A 21,990-nucleotide genomic window follows, 5' to 3' on the forward strand; every position below is an offset into this window, starting at 1 on the left:
GGACTTGGGCTACCTTCTGCTACCTTTCCAGGGGAATTAGTCAAGAGCTGGATGCAAAGCAGAGTAGCCAGGATTCCGATAGGCACTCGGACATAGGATGCTAGTATTGCAAGCAGTGGCTCCATCCAATGTACCACACACTGGCTCCCTCTTTTAATAACTACATTTTGTTTGTTTTGTAGGACGCATCCTATCAAGTCCAGGGCAGGAAAGAATAAAGGAGATTGTGACATTAGAAAGGGGATCAGCAAGCTAAACCACCCCTCCGTCAGGCTTTGTAAACAAGAACATAGCGACGTCCATTTGTATGTGTATTTGTGGCTGCTTTTGTGCCTCAAATGCAGAACTGACCTGTGACAGACACCCAATTTTTCATAAACTGTGGAATGTTTACTAACTGGTCCTTTAAGAACAATGTTTGCTGACCCCTGATTTAACTAATCTTGTTTGTTTGTTTGTTTTATTGTACAACATTTCAAATAGCAAAGAAAACTATATAAAGAAGACTTTAATGAGCACACAGATTTAGCCATTTTTAACAATTTACCATATTTGCTTCATGTGTAAATATACATTATTTTGAAGGCTAAGGGTGGATATATTAGTATCCCATAATGTGGGTTTCATCACAAAGATCATAAATGAGGAACTAAGAATATATCCTTACATAATGAGTATACTTCAGTGAAGACAACATTTATGAGTATCTATAAACCAAATAATATGGCATCCACACATTTTTTACTATACAGGTATATTATTTTTCACACATGAGAGAAAAGCTTTTTGTCTTTCTGTTTCTAGCTTATTTCACTTAGCACGATGATGTCCAAACCCACTCGTTTTGTGGCAAATGTCAGGATTTTATTCTCTTTATGGCTGAGTAATGTCCCACTGTGTGTATGTACCACACTTTCCTTATCCATTCTTCCACTGAGACATCTACAGTAATTCTGTATCTCTGCTGTTGTGAAGAGTATTGAAATAAAAATGGGATGCAGATATTCTCTGGGACAATTGCTGTATTGCATTCCTATTTGCATTCCTGATGGTATATTCTGTACAATGGAGGCATCCAAGTAACATTAGTTAACTTGGGAAGTTTAAATTAGTTAAATCATTCAATCTCTGGTCACTCCTGCAGAGCTGTTGCTCTATGTGCCATAGAGGAGTGGAGGTACACTGGTTCCCAGGGGAATACACTTTAGGAATAACTACTGCCACATTCTTCTTCAAAGGACTTAAGGGAATATGGATCCAGTGGAACAGGAGACAGAACCAAAATGTTTTATTGGAGATGGAGATGAAAGCTAATTCAGTGAGTGGTCTTGGGTTCCATGAGGGGGTGCACGTGGGCTGAAAGGGGAAGGGGAGCAGAAGAACAAAAAGGAGGGGGTGGGAGGGGAGATACTCCAAGCCAGAGGCAAATTGCAGTAGGGGTAATCCTGAGGCCAGGCTGAGATCTCCCAGCTGGATTCCCCAGTGAACTACAGGGTTTATGGATCCTTAAGGGGCCACACCTCCATTCTTCTCACCATCTTGGAGCACCACACTTATTCCACCATGGGCACTGCTAGCAATTCTCAAACACAAGTGTGAGTTTTCTGGTGTTACAATTTATACAAATGTTAGTTCTAAAACTGACTTTTCTGTATACCATCTTGACAGGAATAAAAAAATAAAATAAAATAACCTGGGAACTGGGGTGGTATATACTATTATTACAAAAATAGATGGAACGCAGAGTATCAACGTCGGGTTTTTAAATATACACAGGAAAGGAAAAAGGGAATGAAAATGTTAATGTTTTGGCTGTAACAGTTCCTTCCCTCACTAGACATAGCACTTTGTCACATTGATCTGTTTTTCTAAAGAAGGACCTTCAAAAAATTGGCAGTGGTGAGTCAACACTCAGGTTTCACGAGACTCAGTGGTCTGTTACCACCTTACGGAGAGCTGAAACTCAGCAACTTCTGATAGTTCTCAAAACGTATAATGTCAGTATTACAAAGACGTGATGATCGTGAAATGCTTCAGTAGCATCACGTTCATTCTGGCAGAATATTTTTTCTAAGATAACAGGCTTATATTTTTAAGAAGTAAGAGAATTTTATCTACTGACCTCTCACAATTAAAATGCAATAATTCTATGCATTGACAGGCTTAATTCTTAACCTATTACTGCACCGCAGATCTTCAAAGAAGTAAGAACAACAAAGTTTACTCTATTGTAAAGAGAGCATTTCGTGGAGACAGTTCTTGACAGAATTGGATTTCTTACATTAACTTTGTGTGGGGAGGAGGTAACCGTCTTGTCCGCATGGTTTTCTCACGGCTGTAAACACTGTCCTGTCTGGACCTATGTCTCAGGTGGAGAACAGACAAAACCTCCCAGTGGTGGTCTGTGCTCACCTGGGCCCAAGAGGTCTCAATCTGTTCTGTAGAGAGACAAAGTCTGAATAGTGAAAGCCTGATTGCATTCCATAAACAAATGCTTTAAGGGGATTTCATTATGCAATTATGAGGGTATAACTTTTTTTTAACTACTTCTATAGTTCCATTATTTTAGTCTGTGCTACCCTTCCTAGAGATGCTACCCCATGTTACTGGGACTCTTCTAAAAGTATGTTGTATGAATATTAACTCAGTATCAATGTTTTATAGGCATTAAAAATACCATAAGATGGGAGGTAACATACCCAATGTTCAATGGGATGCCTCTGCTGTAATTATAAATAAAAACTTAAACTTAGATAGCCATTGGGCCACAGCGTGTATGAGAATTAATATAATTTGCCAATCAAATTATAAGATGCTAGATATTGTAATACAGATGTCAGTGTTCATGATCAGAATATATGCATAATGGGAAGAAAGGCTACTCTTTCCTGTGGGAAATCTACATCCCTTCCCCAGATTCTCTGGCATTTGTGACTTAAATCTCAGAAGCAAGATCAGGTTTGATCAAGAAAACCTTTAATTTCTTTAAGATGGAAAAAGAAATACTGAGCATTTCTTTATGAGTATACAAAGTAAAGGCAGCTTCTAATAAATATTCTTACTATCAGAAAAGGACCTCAGTGGTAGTTCCGGGTGGGGGGGGGGGGTGGTGGAGCAGGCTTTTGGTGCAGTGTTTAAGACTTCCCTTTGGATGCCCACACCCCGTAGCAAAGTGCCTGGATGCTTGTTCCAGCTTTGGTTATGATGCCAGCTATCTGCTAATGTGCGTGCTGGGAGGCAGTAAGTGATGATTCAGGTGCTTGGGTCCCTCCCTTCCACAAGAGATACGCAGACTGAATTCAGGGCTCCTAGCTTCAGCCTGGCCCATCCCTGACTCTAGCAGCCATTTGGGGAGTGAGTCAGCACATGGAAATGTCTCTGTGTCTGTCTGCCTGCTCTCACTTTCTCTCTGCCTTTCAAGTGAATTTTTAAAAAGTAAAAAATATATCGTTTGAAGAGGCTAGTGTGAGGCAGGGCCCGCACTGTGGCTTAGAGGAGGAACTTAGACATGAACTGAATCCAGGCTCTGTGGGGGTCAAGTATGCAGTCTTGGGTGATTGACTCCTTTCTCTTACCTTTTTATTTTTTTTTCATCTGTGAAATAAGAATAGTAGTATTACCCAAAGTAGGCATGTATCTAACAGAAAATAAATACTTAATAAATGGGAACAGCTGTTGCTACTACTGTAAGATCGAGAAATTCACAGGAAAAAACAATGCTCCATCTTTCTGAGCACATGATTCAATCAGAGCAGCCTCCGATGGACAAGTCCATTCTGACAGAGTAATCACAAGCTTTGAAACTTGTTCCCGTGCAGCTAAACTCTAGTAACACCTTAAGTACCCAGACCACAAGGGACTGACAACACGCTATGCACACCTTCATTCAGTAGAACACTAGCCAACCCCTGAAGGTGGTGCTACCGATGACATTGAACATGGCTGTCATGCAATTAGTTCAAAAAGCAATTTCCTAAACATTACATTAAGAATATTTCATTTTCATTTCATTTTATGTACACATATTTGCATGAAAAAAAACTTGGAACAAATAGATAAAAATGTTATTGATTAAGATCTTCGATAGGAATGATATTTATTACATATATTTAATTGTATATCATATTTTTTATTGCTTTTCTGTAAACTTTCCGCAGTGAATATGTATTGCTTTTGCAATATAAAAAATGAAAGCTATTAAAAAAGAGAGATACAGGGAGATAATTTTCTGGGTGACCTGAAGTATAAGTTTTGAAAAATAAAGAAGAAAACCCAGGTTTTTACATTCAGAACTGTCTAGAAATGTGACCTGTACTAAATAATAATGGAAAGAGAGTATGGCAAAATAACAGTAAGAGCATTCCAACTGTCACATAACCGTCTTAGGTCGTGGCACTTGCCAATTTACCACAATTATCTTAGAGTCAAGCATAACTTTGTGAATTGCATTATGACCAGTTTATGGTTTGATGCAAGACCATACATTTTTTGGTGTTTGGTACCATACAATATTAAAAGGTCTTAAAAAGAAGTAACAGTTTGCCATCCTTATTTCTCCATCATGGTTTGTTTTATACATAACCCTCCATGTTTGGGGCAGCAAGCATAGAAGCTGTCACTTCAACTGCAGGCACTGCCAGGAAGCTGATTGGCAAGTTCTGAGTCAGCTCTCCCACCCACTTCTCAGTGTTCATGACTGTGCGTTACAAAGTCTGCACTTCCTCTAATTAACTTGCCTTTGTCGCCCTCCCCTTTGTTCAAAAAAAAGGCACTTTTAAGTCTTCTCATTCCATTTGCAGTGGATGAAAATGGATAGACTCTTACCTTTTTGTTTGTCTTGTGGACTGTAAGTGCCAAATGGCTGCAGTGGACTATTGTCGTTTCGCCTAGAGGTGGTCACAGCATTTTGACAATTCTCAAAGCATGGCTTGGACAATGCCCCACACTCCGCAGGCTCCTAAGGGGATGAAAATAAAAAATCACAATCACTTTCTCTAGTGTGGTCCAACTTCGACAATTGAAGCAAAAAGAATGAGCACTTTATGAAGCGTCTTTTAAGAGTTTATTGCATGTTAGTCCTCAACTGTGGAAAATCAAAATGACCCTATCCGTTAAACTATCTTTGAATACGAAACAAGAAACAAGAAACACTGGCAATGCAGTGCTGAGGATTAGAAGTGCTGATAGCCACCACAAAAGGGGATTAACTTTTTGATTCTTTCCCCTACTTACAACTGGCTTCTTTCAAATTCTCTTCCATCTGGGAGTACAGCTTGTGGCAGTGTCAACATAAGAAGATAGTTCATGCCAAGGGTATTTCCCTGCCAACCAGCAAGTTCTTCTCTCTCTCTGTGACTATGTGCATATGCTCTAGGGCAAGTCAGAAACCACAGAGTTCATCCCTCAAAGGCCATAAGTGTGTCCCACTGCAGACACTAGGTTCTTTGGCCAGAAGCTAAAACAAACTGCATGACAATGCCAGATAGCAGTTCTTCTCAATTTTCTTTTTTCCCATGTTCACCTTTTCTACTTTGATTTTGACTGTCTGTACACAAATTCAGTTTCCTTGAAACTGCTGCACGCACAACACCCCTGCAATCCAGTTTCCACAGGTGCTGAAATGGTAAGAGGAGGAGACTGGTGCACAGCACTGCACATATTAATGCTTTTTCCAAAAAGATTGAGGCACAGAGAAATGGATTTCACTCTTGCTCATACTATTTCTCTCCCTAACAGATTTCAAGGAAGTAAATAGTTGGAAAGCCATTTCATGGCTGTTCCCTTGACCATTTGTTGGAGGAACATGCCAAAAACAATAACACAGATCTAATTCTCAAAGCTCTTTCCCTCTGAATAAAGCATTTGGTTAACACAATGCATTTTGTTTGCATTTTTTTCTTTGTTACAAAAATTCAGTGCCTATATAGTTAAACCAAATACTTACAATACTCATTTTATTCATTCTTAATAATTAAGATGTTTTCAATTGCTGGAGGTCCTTTCATTTTTATTAGAGCTCGTAACATGTTCCCCATACCCGTGGTACTCTGCTTCTATCTTGCAAGTCCAACAGAGCCCGGCAGAGCAGGCAAGCTTCCCCTAAGCTGAAGCTGGAGCCCAGGCAGGCAGGAGAGGGAGGATTTGCCTCGCATAGCCTAGTGTTTTGATTTAACAATAACAACAAGAACAAAAACTTTTTTTTTCTGTTTTCTCAGCTCTTTGATAAATGACACAATCGATATCCCAACAACTGATCAGTAACCAGCCTAATTAAAGTATTCGGCCTGTAAAATAGAGCTGTCGTGGAGCCCTCCATTAGTGTCCCAGCCAATAAAATACATAATGGATTTTCAAACATATCCTGCTTCTACCAAGATGAGCTGGCAGCAGGGAGGAAAATGTTTTGGGGAAGGGAAAAGCAAAACCAGGTCATAACCCATTTTTTAATACCAAGTCTCTAGGCTCAAATAGAATTACAATTGAACCTCAAGCTCATCCTTTGAAAAACATGTTTCTGTTTAAAATGATTTTGATTTAATCAAGGGCTCATTAGGAATTCTTTACAAGGTCCTCATCAAAACTGTTTATGTACCTTGTACATCTGGGCAATGTGGGGAAAAAATACCTCAACAACTATATATTATGACTTTTCTTAAGTAGCTTCTTTTATTTTTTTAAAATCTCTGTATAATAGTGAAGCAATCACTTTGGTATTCTCGCCAAATCTAACAATTGATTTGCTTGAATGTATGAGTGGTGCTAAGACCTTTTTTCTAGGCTGTGGATGCCTTTTTTTTTTTTATTGTACCAGAGGGCAATTGCTGTTCCACAGGAGAATACACCAAAAGCATGAGCAAAGAACATATGCCTTGACACACTACAACACAGATTTGGGAGATCAAATAGCTGCCATTTTTTTTCCAATTTAATAAAGATAAACTGTACATTAGGCTGCTGTCTTTATAAGAAATGATGCTCTTTAATCTTCATGGGTACCACAGAGATTCTCAATAGCTGAGAGTCAAGTGCCTGCTCACTCCCCATGGAAATCATGTAAATATTAGAGAAACTAAAAATGGATCTTGTTTCAATGTCCTCATAAAAATTGCTTTTTGCCCCAGTTCTTATTCCCAATCGATTCCCTGGTGAACTATATTAACGAGACACTTCTGAGGATGGGCAAGGAACTGAGTTTAGTACTTGTTCTGATGGGATAACATCAGTCCACCCGAGTGTGGGAAGCAAATGAAAATGCTGGCAATAAAGGAGAAGGCAAATGCTTCTTAACACCTACCCACCAGCATTTGCGTGCACTTTAGGGAAAGACAGGAAATTAGGAAAGAAGAGAGGTGGGGCACAACTAACTTATAGAGCCATAGCCATTGATTAGTTTGCCTTTGTTATTCACACAGATATGGTAATCTCTATTAGCATATTCCAGATTTTCTGTTAGTTGAAATGTCTTGTTTAAAGAAACCTTAAGGAAGCTCTAATATGTAGAAAGGGCAACTAGGCCCCTAAGAAGCTATCCTTTCAACTCTTTCACTAGATGGGTTCTACAAGGTCCCAGGGCACTAGAGTGGGAATAAAATTAGACCAGATAGAACCACTTCTCTCAGAGTAGGAAGCTGTAGGTAAGGGCATTATAACTCTGTACCTAAGTAAAGCTCATTAAATATTCATGGAAGACTCTGTCACTTAAGAAGATGCAAATGTTGAAAATGAGTTCCTTCATTACATATAGTCTCCAGTAATTGGCCAATTTACATTTATTAAATCTACAAGGTTATGTACATAAGAGTTTAAAAGGTATAGTTATTCTTTTCCAATAGCTAATAACAAAATAAAATAGTTTATAACTTTACTTCTCAGGTTAACTCTCTTAGATGAAGCAGGCCTCAAATGCAATTTTTTCATCCACCTAACAATATTTGTTATGGGTCTACTATGTGCTGGGGATCACAGTCCACTAAAGGATGAAGCAGACATAAATATCTGTTATCTACGAATACTGGGCACACAACTATGCAAAAGGGGAGGGGTGTCTTCAAAAATTTCATGGAAAATGCTTTTAGAAAAAACTGTGCATGGATTTCAGAAAATATTGGTACCAACATAAACTTACATTTTATTTCCACTTCCCACAAACTTTTTGGAATATTCTCATATGTAGCTACATTGTCAGGACATTATAAATCCAGGACTTAAACACAAGTAATTCAAAATTTCAGAGCCTAGGCTTATAACTACATTGAGCCCTGATACCATCTGCTGTTATATAATTTGATAATACTTCCACTTTTTAGTTTTTAAGTAGAACTTATTGTCTAAAAAATTAGTGACTTTAATAGTATTCTGTCTTTACTTTGCATATTACTATAATATGCAAGCATATTTGGCCTTAGAGAATATCCTGATATAATAATGCATGATTTGCTGGTACTGTTCTTAAATTTTAGGACTATTAACTTTTTCTTATCTTTTCTTAAATTAAAGCTGAACACATAAGAAAAAATGCTTTAGAAATATTTTACATTTACTATTTGTATGCAACTGAAGTATTTAGGAATATTAAGTAAAAAATATTTTGATTGTACTTCATACATAGGTGAAAATATTCCTGACACTAAATGATAAAAGATTTCAAAACATAAGACTTACATTTATTTAATAATATCAAGCAAGCAGCTTGAATAGATCACGTCTTAAATTAGTTCAGTCTCAGGTCAATATTAGCTATGAGCATATTACGTGGAATACTATGGAGAATTGGTTGTGTAACAATGATCTTCACATTAAACATTCCACATATCCAATTGGGGCCTCTCTAAGGTATGGGCATTGCTAGCACATCAAACAAAAAGCATGTAAAGATGTTTATGAATCAGTCCAGACCTTTAGGAATTCCTGGGGGCGGGGGGAAGAAAAACTAGAAAATATGGACTTGTTACATTTGATGAATGACTTAGTTTATATGCACATTTTTACACCTTCTAGTTATATCTAAAATATACAACCACCTGTTCCCCACATAAATCAATCAGAGTCCTTCTGGGCATATTTTCCCAATTTCACAATCAATTTGCATCTAGCTTCCCTACTAGGAATGGGAGTTTGTGTATTCAGATGGCCACTTGGGCAATTTGCTGAGGGAAATCAAAATTTGCATCACCTCCACGGGTTTCTCCTGCCTCCTAAGAATCACCAACTGGATCATCCCTCGGATGTTTCCTTCCATGGACATGGATCGTCTAAGTGTTTCCATAGCTTCATGGTTGGACTTTCCCAAAAGAGACTCCCCATTAACTGCAATCAGCTGGTCATTCATTCGCAGCCGACCATCCTAAGGGAGAGGGGGAGAAAAAAAAAGTATTAAACAAAGAACATGGTGATGACATGTGGCTGTTTCAAGAAAAAAATTCACATTTAAAAAGGAAAAAAAAAAGGAAAAAATCAGCTATTAGAAATGATTTATTTTCCATGGCAGAAAACGGTTCTGGAGCTTATCAAATAGTCACAAATACTAACAATAATGAATTGCGGGAACGTACTTTTTAGAAACCTCAGAATTCTGAGCTGCAATAATTTAGATATTTGTATGATACCTCTTACCTAAGTCTTTGGCAAGCACACTAATCTAGCCTGATTCTGCCATTTGCTCTGGGAGGGACCATGTTGCTGACTCAAGGGAGGGGAGTTTCGAAACAAAAGGGGGTATACATATCTCTTGATCTGAAGGTTTGCATTTTTCAGGCGCAAAGGGACACCCTTAAATGTTGCGTGCTTGACAGTAGTAATGTGTCTTCTAGATATTGTTGGTAGCTCTACTGAGCAGTGCAAAAAAAGAGAAATCCCCATGCGATTTTCTCTAACACATTCACAAGGCTGCTAGCCTGCACAAGAACACTGATTGTGCAGTGAAGGACCAATTTGCCCTGGTATCTTCTAGCAGAAAAGCTTAACAAAGAGGATCATAGAGCTTTTTATCAGAAAGGCTATGAGTGCTAAGTACTTTCACTACCATCTCTTGGAAGGAACGCCACTTATCATAAAGTACAAAGAACCTCGAGATGTGGATAGGCAACTCAGACTCTCAGCTAAACCATGGCAAGGCACGAATCATCCTCAGTCTGAAGTCCTTCATAAACTGGGGTCTGGCAGTGGCTAACAACTGGGAAGACAGCTCCAGTGACAGGGAACTTTAGGGGCCACAGTGCATCTCCTCCACAGCCTGGAAAGAAAGGTGTATAGGATGCTAGCAGTCAGACTGGGGACAAGACATACCTCTGTTTTACACTCAGGTAGACAGTTCTTGATACGTGACAGAAACAATGAGGAATTTTGTGCTCCTGCTGCTAATCAATTTGACAGAAATAATGGTAGGTATGTTTAGCAGTTTACTCTTCCAGTCGTTTCTTCCATAAATTATCTCTAGTGATTCTCGTGGAACCCAAGGAGCTGAATAGACTCATAAATGTTTCATAGAAAGTGAAAATGAGATAGTGAAATTATGTAAATTGCCCTAGGTCACAAAAGTAAGCCAGACCAGCGCACATAAGCTCGTTTTTATGAATCTCACCTTTTTTCTCTTTTAACTACAACTCCTTTGTTACTCAACTGGAGACTCCAGTGTTACAATACTATAACAGGTAAAGGAAAATATGAAAGAGATTTTTGTGGTGACATGTATCTGGAATCCATGCTCAAATTAACGAAATGCAAAAGAAAACACTTCTCTAAAAATGGGAAAAACAGATACACAATAATTAGGAGAAACCAAGCACATAGCTTTGGTAGATAAAGCCTGTGGACAGATCGATGAACTTGGACTAAGGCAGTAGCAGGTGGTTAGAGGAAGTTCCTCTGCTGACTCTGGGGAAAGGGAGAGAAGGGAGACAGCAATAGTCTCAGACAGCAAATGTTCTCTAGGAAATGCACTGCTCACGCCACCTGCTGGAGGGGTGCTGGCCAGATGGGATTGTGGAGGCTACCCTACAAGTGCATGGCCACTTGGGGAGGGACTGGAGGTGGCAATGCAATGGGATGGACAGAGAAGGATGTAAACTGTGAGATGGAAACCATGTTAAGTGGTCTGCCTCAGCAGAGCTTCTGTCCCCTCCCTTCCTCTTGTTTTCCCACTTCACTTAACCTTTACCCTAATTTGGAGCAAGTCTGGAAATGAGATTTACAGGAAAGGCCAAACAAGAAAGGAATCTCTTTGCTTCTGTTATCCAATTTTGAGTGAGGCACATGAAAGAATAAGATTAAGACTACAGGAAATTGGTAAAGCCATAACAATCGTAATGGTTTAGTCACATGAAGTGGGACATCAGTGGAGAAATTATTCTGTTCTGTTTTGTCATGTAATGGAAGAAGGACTATTGTGCTGAATTTTGCTACTAAAAATCTTTTCAGGAAAACCAGAGACGGATGTGTGGTTTTTAAAGAGAAAAGGGAAGCAGAAGACTTGAATCAAGATCGTAGTACTCTTAACAGGAAATGAGATCTAGTGTTTGGATTCGTAGGGGTTCAGTCTTAGCAAGACCTATCCTCCACTATGGCAGGAAGAAGATAAAGATTGAAACACTATGGGTGGCTCCAGTGATGGAGTTAATGTAATCTGAGTGAGATCCTACCCGGTAACCTCTTGTGAACCTTCTATCTGAAAAAGGTGTCAAGGTCAGAGTGAAGAGGTAGAGGAAAGACAAGATGTGAGAAGAACATTTTTTATAAAATCTCTTATCAACATTTATTAAGCATAACTTGATTTTTAACTACATTCTAGGTCTCAAGCATACAGTTACACTGAAATAAGACATATTTAGTGGAACCAAGTCCAAAAACAAAAGGACAAGTCAGGTTACCCAGGGCAGCTGGAATTTTTTTTCAAAGACATTCACATTCATCACGAGTGTCACCAGAGAGTCCTGGCTGTGATAAAAATCCCACACCCTCATTTTCAAGCGTGGCTGGTCTAATGCTATTGGTGTGTGGTTTTTGTTGTTGTTATAAGATAAATGATGGGTAATTCCATTAATGGTGATGCCAGTAAGTACATGTTGTCTTAACATTTAGAATATAATCACAGAGTTTAGAGCTGGAAGGGTCCTCCGAGGTCATCTCCTCCAATTTCTGAATGATTTGCCGTCCAAAGAGGATGAGAAACCATTTATCGAACACCTATTAAGAGAGGGCACTTCCACATATATTAGGACTTGATCAGCCAGCTGGGTTCAGATTTGGAAAAGAATAGCTCAAGTCCTGCATTCTACATTAAACCATTGGGTCTTCTACATCCATGACAAAGACTAGTCTCTCACAGGGTATAGCTTCAAGGAAAAGCAGACTTTCAAATGCAGAAGAGACAATATGCCACCAGATGTCTCCTGGAAGAGAGGACTGTATGAAATTCAGACGCACACAGTAGGAAACTTCAGGGGGTGGCAGAACACTGAAGAACACTGTTGGCCTGTTTAGCTAGACATACAGACACTCATACCTATGCCTGGTCTTGACCTAAAGTAGAGTCCATTCAATGAAAAGCTCATTACTGAAAAGCAGCAAATATCCTCCAAAATTATATATATATAAAATTATATATAACTTAAATATATAAATATATATATGTGTGTATATATATATATATACACTTTTTTGCTTTGGAATCATTTTGATCAAGAAAGTTATCATATTATGGATTTCTTTTCCTATTATGTTTAAGTAAATTCTGAAGCATGAGAACACTAATTCTCAACTGATTTTAAATAAATTGAACACAACTCCCCAAGAATGTTTCTTAGTAATTTTAGGATACTATTTTATTGCAATCTGAGTCAAATTTACATTTTTTTGTATGTGTAAATGAGAGTTTATTGACGAAGACACAAGGTCAAGGTCCCTGCAAAAATTTATGTTTTTTTAAAGGAAAAAAAATCCCTTTCCTTCAAACCTTCATCATAATCAAACTCTTGCTCAACAAAACCTCCTATATTTGGCATCCCTCATAAACAGCTTTATCCATCCTGAAGCTATGGAAGTAGTAAAGGAAACTCCCAGAGAAAGAAAAATATTAAAAAGTGGAAGTACAATGGAGCAAAGATTAAAAAGTAACTTCCCCAGGGCATGTTAGGAGAAACAAAAACTTGTCTGAGCCTAAGGTTTTCTCTACATCCCCGGGGTGAGTGGCTCCAGATATTCTCAGTCGTAACTGGTTATATGGTGGTAGGCAGGCAGGAGAGTGGGCTAAGAGATAAGACATTTGCCTATGATATCTCCCTTTAACTGAACATTTAAAATGGACCTCTCCTTGTATAAGGGTTCTGCACATGTTCTTTCATTCACCTTTTATAACAACCCAACAGTACTATACTACTTTCTACTATTTAAAAAATATAAAGATGGAGGCTCATAGAAATTAAGTGGCTTGCCAAAGAGGCCTCACATGGTCAGGTCTCCTTTTCTCTAAAATTAAGGACGTGTATCCATTATGCTGTGTTGCTTCTAAAATGTTCCAGAGAGAATTAAAAGCACATTTACTGATGATACTAATGAGTCTCTGTGCACTTCACTGTACTAAATCCTTTCTATGTACCAGACAATTCACTCCTTACAACAGCCCTACACATGTTACAACAGGAGCACTTGAGGCTCAGAAAGGCTAGAACTGTGTTAAGTCAATTCTCTAAGAGCAGACTCGAACTATGTCTGGGTTACTCAAGAGTCCAAGCTTCCAACTAGTTTGCTCTATGGGTTCTTGGACTCCTCTGAGAATCTAACAAAAGATATAGATAAATATTTCCACCAGAGTTTCTCTCCATCTGCACGTGAGGCCAGGTAATTTTGTAGGGAGGTGCTGTGCTGGGATTTTCCATGTGCTCCTCTTAAGCACACCCATGGTTTCCAGGGGTTCAGTTTTCTGTTAGTTCAACCCCTGTGTTCTTTAGCAGTGGCCAGGTGCTACCTCTGCCATCAGTTCTGGTGACGCTGCTTAGCTTCCTCCACCTCTCTTGGTCCATTTTATGTAAGGCTCTTACTTCCACGTTCTGCTGAATACAGAGGGGAGAGGGGAAAAACCAAGGCAAAGAGCTAGTCTCTGCAGAATATGAGAGGAGCGTTGAGAGGGTGGGCTGGCTTTCCCAGGGATAGCTGGCTATGGCCCAAGGCCAGTCCACATGAGTCTTGGGTGTTGAGAGGATTAATCATGACCAGATGTGGGCTGCTGCCTCTGCAAGTTTCTAATGGGGACCTTGGCGAGGCCTCCTGGGAAATTATGAACACCTAGAGCCCAAGCTGAAAGCCTGACTTCAGATTCACAGAGCAGGCATTCCCGGGAGGAGGGTGGACTCCAGGCAACAGGGCACCTGTCTAAGGGAGAGAGGTGTTCTGAACAAATCCTTCTCAAGGCCTCAGGTCACTCCTTGACATCTGCAAGCTGTAGTTTTAACTAAAAAGAAAAACTATGCCAACCTAGCAGAGAACCTTGCATTCCAGACTGAAATCGTTTAACTCCATTTGTAAACAACAGCAATGAGAGGTACCAATGAATCAAGGTTTTTAAAGGACAGCTTTGAAGCAAAGCAGTGGGGGAAAGAACAGTGGCAAGGTCGAGCCCATCAGTCCTTGCTCACAGGGTGTGGACCTGCGTTAGCACGGGCTTCACATCACTTGCCCAAAACCGCCAGGTTCCACCAAGAGGGCCTTTCTTCCCAATAAAGCCCAGTTTTCTAAGGACAACTGACTGCATTCTGGGGTGCACATAGGGTCACTGTGCCCATACTCTTCTTCCCGTGGAAAATCCCCCTTGCGTTCCTGCTCACCCATTGAATATCTGCTCGTCTTTCAAAGCGAGCCTCTGCAATGACCTCCTCTTCATTTTTTTTCCAGGTAGAATTAAGAGCGCCCTCATCTCAGTAACCATGATCTCACACTTGTCTGTACAGTCCTTACCAGAAGAGGGGTGCGTGTGTGTGTGTGTGTGTGTGTGTGTGTGTATATATCTGTGGATGCATGTAATTTAATATGCTAGTAGCTTCCCAGATCATGGAATGAATAGTTTCAAGTTTCCTGTCCTTAGTATATTGCATAACTCAGTCTTTATATTCCTGATATGTTTGCTATAGTGAATCCCTTGAAAAATCTTTGAGTCAGATGATGTAGACCTGTTGTACATTTCACCTATAATGAACAAATTATTTAGATTACAAACAGTAACTATGACAGATTCATGAACCCAGGTTGGCTTGGATTTCCCACCATATATTCAGAGAACCTTTATAATTCTGAGTGAACCTTCATTCCTTTCTATGTCCTGGCCCTATCTCCACTTCTTCAGCTATTGTAAATTTTCTATTTTTTTTTAATCTAATTCAGTCATCATCTTAAGAGCTTCACTCCATTTCTATGTAGCAAACCAGTGAAGTCCCAGCAGCATATCATTGTGGCATCTGAAGCTTTTTATTTTTAAAAAATTTTTTTGGTAACTAAAGGATACTTTTTAGAGCATCAAGAAATGCATAATCAAAGCCATTCTGATATAATGCTTTCAAAGTGTATTATAATCCATTTCATTTAAAATTCCTTCTGGAGAAATGTGGACCATAAATAAACACATTACAATGTAGAGGCTTTACTATGGCCATGCTGCTGCTTATAATTTCCTTGGCAAGACAGTTTGAGAAGCACTTAGGATCATCAGAAATATTCATTGGCCTACAGTGTGGCAGGAACATTCTTTGCTTGTTTTACACATTTTCTGTTTCCTGTAATTTCAGTTTCCTTTCCATCCCTTCCTACCTCCTTCCTGATTTTCTGCTCTTAATTTACTTTGGCCTAGAAAACCAGAAGAAAAAAAGCTTGTTAAGGCAAATGTGTTATATGTGAATCAAGAAAATTATGCATGGATGCCTAATCAGATCAGAATCTTGGAGGTCTTTGCCATATATTAAAAATTACCTTATTTATTTACTTGTTATTGTGTGTTAAGACACAGTGCTCTCATTGGTGTTAAGATTGCTTAAAATCAACCACTATAAAAATGGATCCAAACCAGAGTACCTACAGCAAAATTCTGATCCAAGTATGAACTCAGCATTAATAATTCAAATACACATGATGATGATGATGATAGATTTTCAGGGAAAGGTACTATTTTCAGAGCCAAAGCATCATCATCATTTTAAATCAAAAATTTTAGATCCCAATTTCTTTTTTGATTAGGACTACCAACACATAATTTTTCCAAGCCCACAGAAACAATCACAGAGTTTGAAATACACATTCACAAGATGTAGAATTCCAAAATTTTATTTAGCACAGTATAAAAATATTTTTATTTGCATTTCCATGCACGAAATAAAAATGCCAAAGTCATAAAAATTGGCAAGAACCGAAATGATAGATACTGATATTTTGAGATCTTAAAAGTGATGTGTTTTTATAAAGCAATTACTACGGTAGAAAATTCACAAATAGTAAGTTTCACTATATGAATCAACATATGCTAATGTTTTCAGCATTTTGAAAAAGGAAATTCCTATGAAATACATTTTTCTTTAATTTAGCAATTTCTTTTTTTATTTAAGCTAAAATTTCTGTTGGATATACAGTGATTATGAACTGATTATATTTTCCAAGTTAAAAGCCTGCCATTAGTTATATCTAAAATGTATCACATCTCTGTGGTTAGGGGTGAAATCGCTACAGTTTGGTTTTACGTAGTTGAGGATTTGCAACGGAGCTACTTAACAAACTCAAACTCAAACTGTCTGGTCCTCTGTCAGAGGCAAAAGCTTGGGAGACTCTGATAACAGAAAGGAGCCTTAAATGTCTCCTACCACTAGTAAAGATTATCAATTTTCAGAAAAACACAGAGTTGAAGAAATCATTTAACATTAGTGTTCCTTAAAAAGCTGTCCCTTTTATCTTCTCTTGAATTCATTAATTATAGATACGCCACATGATTTATAGATACCGGCAGAGATGGAGGTAGAAATTATTCACACTGGGATCTCTGGGTTCTGTTAAGGGGCTTGACTGCTGTTAAATGTGCCCCGTTACAAAGAGACTAGAGGTTCAGGATCAAGTGCCATGTTCTTGAATATTCTAGAGCTCACAGTCTCCCCAATCTCACAGTAGACTCACTTTAAAACATTGGAATCATCTATATTTGTGAGAAATTCTTTTATGTATTACTAAATAGTTTAGATTACACAATTCTGTATCTTTTAGAAGTATCATTCCGAATTTTCTAAGCACACAAGAATCAAACTACTTAAATTATGTCTGTTTCATATTCTGAGTGCATGCATTTGCAATTAGCTATGTCAGGCATTTTTTTCATCATCATCAAGTAGTATTTATTAAGCACAAACCTGGCTAATTAATTTCCCAGAGAATAACAGATATTCTTAAATTCATTCTTTCTACTTAAGAGCCCTTAAATTATCTACCTGACACATGACATTTCCCCCCTTAACAAAAATTGCCTTTAAATTTTAATTTTATCTTATTATTTCAAGGTTCCAATAGGACATATTCCACTCACAAAATCAGTATGTCCAAATGAAGAGTGTCATTCAGAACTAGTGCAACAGACCCTATGAAATATTTATTCTTCGATAGTGTTAATAACTTACCTATATTTTTCAAAGGTATATATTTTTCTAAAAGTGATTAATATAAGAAAATGAGCTGTTTAACTGTCAGCATAATCAAGTGACATACAAAGCATTTTCTCTAAACAATTTTAAAAATAGTGCAGCTCAAAGCAAGAGAAATTCTTGAAAAAGGGAAAGCCACTCATCTCAGAATTCAAAATGTTTAGCAAATAAGCATGAGACTATCTCAGATCTTCAAAGTGATCCCTGAGACTGCATGTGTGCTACCCTGGAGAAGATGAGAAGAGGTTTATGTGGATTTGGGAAATGGTGACTATTTTTATTAGGATTTCTTTCTAACTGCAACACAGACAATATTTCTTTTTATTTCATAGCAGTTACATTTTACATTAAATGACAACCACAAAATGAAATTTTACAAAATCATCCTTGTGGACCTTGTAATTTTATTCCAGTCATCATTCGCAGCTCAGAAGAAGTTAACACATATATAATTCTATTTAGTATTTTTTTCCAGAAGCAATTAAACTGTACTTCAGAAGCAAACACTCAGGAAGAATGAGAGCAAAAGCAAACAAGAAACATACAATACATGCTGTTGTATAGGCATTTTAGGATCTACAATGTAAGAAGCAACATTTGGATGTTATGGTTGAAGGCTCTGCTTAAGCACAGCTAAAGGTATTGCTTCCAGTGGGATCTTTAGACAGCATTGTATCCAAGTAAGCATGCAATTACAAGTGTTGGAGGCCTGAAACATACAAGGGGCTTTATAGGCTTGATTTCTGTCTACAATTTTTTTTTTTTTGATATGAAGAGCGATACATGTGACAAAAAGAGAGAGAGAGAGAGAGAGAGAGAGAGAGAGGTCACCCAATTGAGAGAGAGAGAGAGAGAGAGAGAGAGAGGTCGCCCAATCACTGGTTGACTCCCCAAATGTCTGCAGAGGACAGGACCAGGCTGGGCTGCAGCTGAGACCTGGGAACACAGTCCAGGGCTCCTACATGGGTGGCAGGGACCCAGCTACTTGAACCACCACTGTTGCCTCCTAGAGTCTAGCAGAAATCTAGTCAGGAGCTAGAGCAAAGCATCTGTCGCTCCCCGTCTTCGTGGAGGAACGACACAGGACCCTGCGCTGTTCTTTTGTCTGCTCGGCCCTCCCCGGGTTTGTTGCTGGTTCTTCCCGGGTTGGCTACCGACCCTTCCACCTCCGTGGAAGGGCGGTTCCCCCTAGCCACTTTCCCCACTTCCGCAGGGGAGCGGCACACCGCCGGCCGGCTCTCTCGGGGGCTGCACAGGTGTTCCTCCAGATGTTCCCTTTAGATGTTCCTCTTGCATGTTGTCTCTCTCCTCCTTTATAGTCCTTTTCCACCAATCCCAACTCTGCTGCCCACACGCCGAGTACGCTGCTCTCCTCCAATCAGGAGCAGGGTCAGCTCCTGGAGGTCATCACTCAAGTTGGCAAGAGGCAGCTGCGTAGAAGCTGTTTTCTCCTCTCCCAGCGCCATATTGTGGGAGAGCAGATGCATAGAATAAGTCTTAATTCCAGTAACTTAGTCTAGTCCGAGTTGCTCCCAGTTGCTCCCCACAAGCATCAAATTCAGACACTCTGAGATGGGACATAAACGTCTTATCCACTGTCTTCACTCCTAGCTCAAATGCCCACCCAGGCTTTATTTCCTAACAAGTAGACTCAACATCAAACACTAAGATGAGATGAAGCATTTGGGTAAATTTGAATAAAGTCAAAATATCATCCAGTTTGCCCCTGGATGAGTCGGGGATTCTTTTCCAAGAGAGCATCCATCCTATAGTAGCTGAATGCAATGATTTTCAAACAGACATTTACATGTCTATTAGCAAGAACTAAAAAAGAGATGAAAGGATTGAACATGGCAGCCTGAGAGGAAAGAAGAAAAAGAGGCCCCCAGTTAGAGTCCCAGCCACTCAGGTGACTTGCATGTGGCAGGTAGCCCATCTTTGTTTACATCAGCAGCAGCCCCTGGGAGAGCAGAGTGCGCAGCATCCATAGAAGAATTGGTCATACTTTTCAAAGTAGTTTAGTTTTCACAAATCCACCTTCCCAAAAGGGAAAAATACCTTGAGAACCCACTAGTGGCAGGAAGGACCAGGAGAGAATACTGTGCCGTGCCAGAAAGATGATTTTGTTGGGCCAGATGCTAAGGTGGATGTGCCCAGAGCTTAGCTCCACTTTTCCCTGGGGACACTGCAGTCTGGCACATTTGTATCTTCTCAACAGGGACAGGACCAAAGTCTCAGAACAATTTTTATAAGACATAATCCTGAACTACAGAACAGGTGGCAATTTTCTGAGGAGTAACAGTAAATTATTGGAACAGCAGAAAGAGGATAGAAAACTTCTGCCCTTCACCTCCACCCCCTACCAGTTTTTCAGACTTCTCGTGAGCCAAGCTCAGGCCCTTACCCTGTAGGCTGCAAAAAGTAAATAAGACAAATGGATGCTAAGCCTTCACAAGAAGGCTAAATTCATGATTTACGCCTTGTACTGTTTAAGATCAGCTATAAATATGCTGTCCAGTGGTTTTTAATGGTGTGATTGTCTGACTCAGCAGACCAGTGTCAGGAAAGAAATTTACATAAACGGAAAGCGAAATCTTTCTGCCAGAAGCAAGACTGCTAGATCTGCTTAGGTAAGGAGCAGCTCACTTACACAAACATGTATATACATATTAAACCTGCCCGCTGATACTGCATGAACTTAAGTTATTGCCCATAAAAAAAAAGCTAAGATGTTTGCTTTTAATTTCCGAAAAGTTATCTCCATTTCAATTTGACTTGGAATAAATTCTGCAAATAGAGTTGTCATTAGGAATAAGAAGAAGAATATCAAACTGTATTCACACACATGGCCAAGGGCTCATCCTCAAACAGAGCATATGTTTGGATGCCTTGGCAAAAGAACATGCTGGATACAACAATTTTAGGGCAGGAACCCCTGATCTTCAGGAACCTGAATGGATGGTACGAAAAAGCTGGCAACACATCACAGTGTATAATAGTCTTGGAGTCCACCTGCCTTGATTCGATTTCATGTTAAGTGATTCCGGGCTATGTGACCATAGGAGAGGCACTGACCACTGTCTTCTATAATTTCTCTTTTGGTAAAATGGTATGATAGTAATCAAATGTGAAGGGTAAAACTAGAAAATCCATAAAAATCCTTACCTAACGTCCAGCATACACTAAGCACCAAGTACAATAAACACTAATAGTTGTTGTTTAAGTATCATTATTTCCCTTACGCTACTAGTTCTGTATTTGTCAGACAGATTAGGGAGTCTTCTAGAATAAGTGATTAGCCTCAATTCTCCACCCGCCTCTCACGCACACCCCTACTGCAGCTTCATCACAGGGGAAGGTGTCTCACGGCTTGACCTTGGAGTCAGCCACGCCATTTGCCTTGAGCAACATGTGGCATGGAGTGTGCCAGTGCAGAGTTCATTGATAATGAGGCTTCAAGCCCTGAGGCCGGCCCTCTGACACCTCAACCGGCCTGCCAGTGCAAGAAGAAGGTGGGAAATGTGGCACAAACTCAGGTCTATACATATCTACAGCATGGTAAGCAGACACACCAGCCTCAATGAGAAAGCTCCTCCCAGTGGTCCTGCAGAGCTATAAGCAAAACGAAAGCTTGTCGATGTATATTACTGAAATGCTGTGATTATTTATTATGCTACAAAAGTGAACAGACCCAAGAAGTGAATTAAAAGTTCTCTACACACAATATGTTTCTTAATTCCCAAAGAAAAACACGTTATTTGTTCAGTGTCGAGGTCTGAAATGAAAGTAGAAGAGCAAATGTGAACAAATGCTTCAACAAAGCCAGGATCCAGGACCAGGAATGGTCTTATAAAGTATAAGTAGACCACTAGGCAGGAGTGAAAACACGCGTAGTTAGCAAGATCATTTTAAAATGATCTTCCAACCCTTATTGGAAGTTTATCATAGACCCTAGGCTGCACAGTTTACATCTATTATCTCTTTTAGTCTTAACATCATTAAGAGATTGGCACTCAAAATTTTAACTTATCTATGTTCAAAGAGAGGGAGGGTAGCTCAGGCAGAATTCCAACTCACAAAGTCTCTTTACATGACATGGGATGCATACGACAGTGACACGAGGTGCAAACATGGGTTTCTTGCTCCACGACCACTTCATGGCTTTCACTGCAGGGTGTGTGTGTGTGTATTTAATTCTCATAACCCTAGGATGTGGGTGTGCGCTATCATCCCCATTCTACAGGGAGGATATGGAAGACAGGAGGTCAGCTTCCTTGCCAGCTTTTCACACAGCAAACAGCAGAGCTGGATTTGAACACTGGCAATCAAGGTA

The 21,990-nt window shown here is 39.4% G+C and overlaps 1 protein-coding gene across 5 annotated transcripts in view; it reads right to left on the reverse strand.

The window, feature by feature from the left end:
- The window catches only part of PARD3B (par-3 family cell polarity regulator beta), a 1,145,366-nt gene that overhangs the window by 465,322 nt on the left and 658,054 nt on the right, over positions 1 to 21,990 (reverse strand). For all 5 annotated transcript variants that reach the window (XM_089330006.1, XM_089330005.1, XM_089330004.1 and 2 more), the window contains 2 exons: positions 9,173 to 9,343; positions 4,825 to 4,957 (listed from right to left, as the gene is read on the reverse strand). In XM_089330006.1, coding sequence (XP_089186132.1) covers positions 4,825 to 4,957; positions 9,173 to 9,343 — 304 coding nt within the window. The remainder of the gene's footprint in view (positions 1 to 4,824; positions 4,958 to 9,172; positions 9,344 to 21,990) is intronic.

The sequence above is a fragment of the Oryctolagus cuniculus genome, chromosome 3 (assembly GCF_051225735.1).
Source record: "Oryctolagus cuniculus isolate XC-2025 breed Fujian yellow rabbit chromosome 3, ASM5122573v1, whole genome shotgun sequence".
NCBI lineage: Eukaryota > Metazoa > Chordata > Mammalia > Lagomorpha > Leporidae > Oryctolagus > Oryctolagus cuniculus.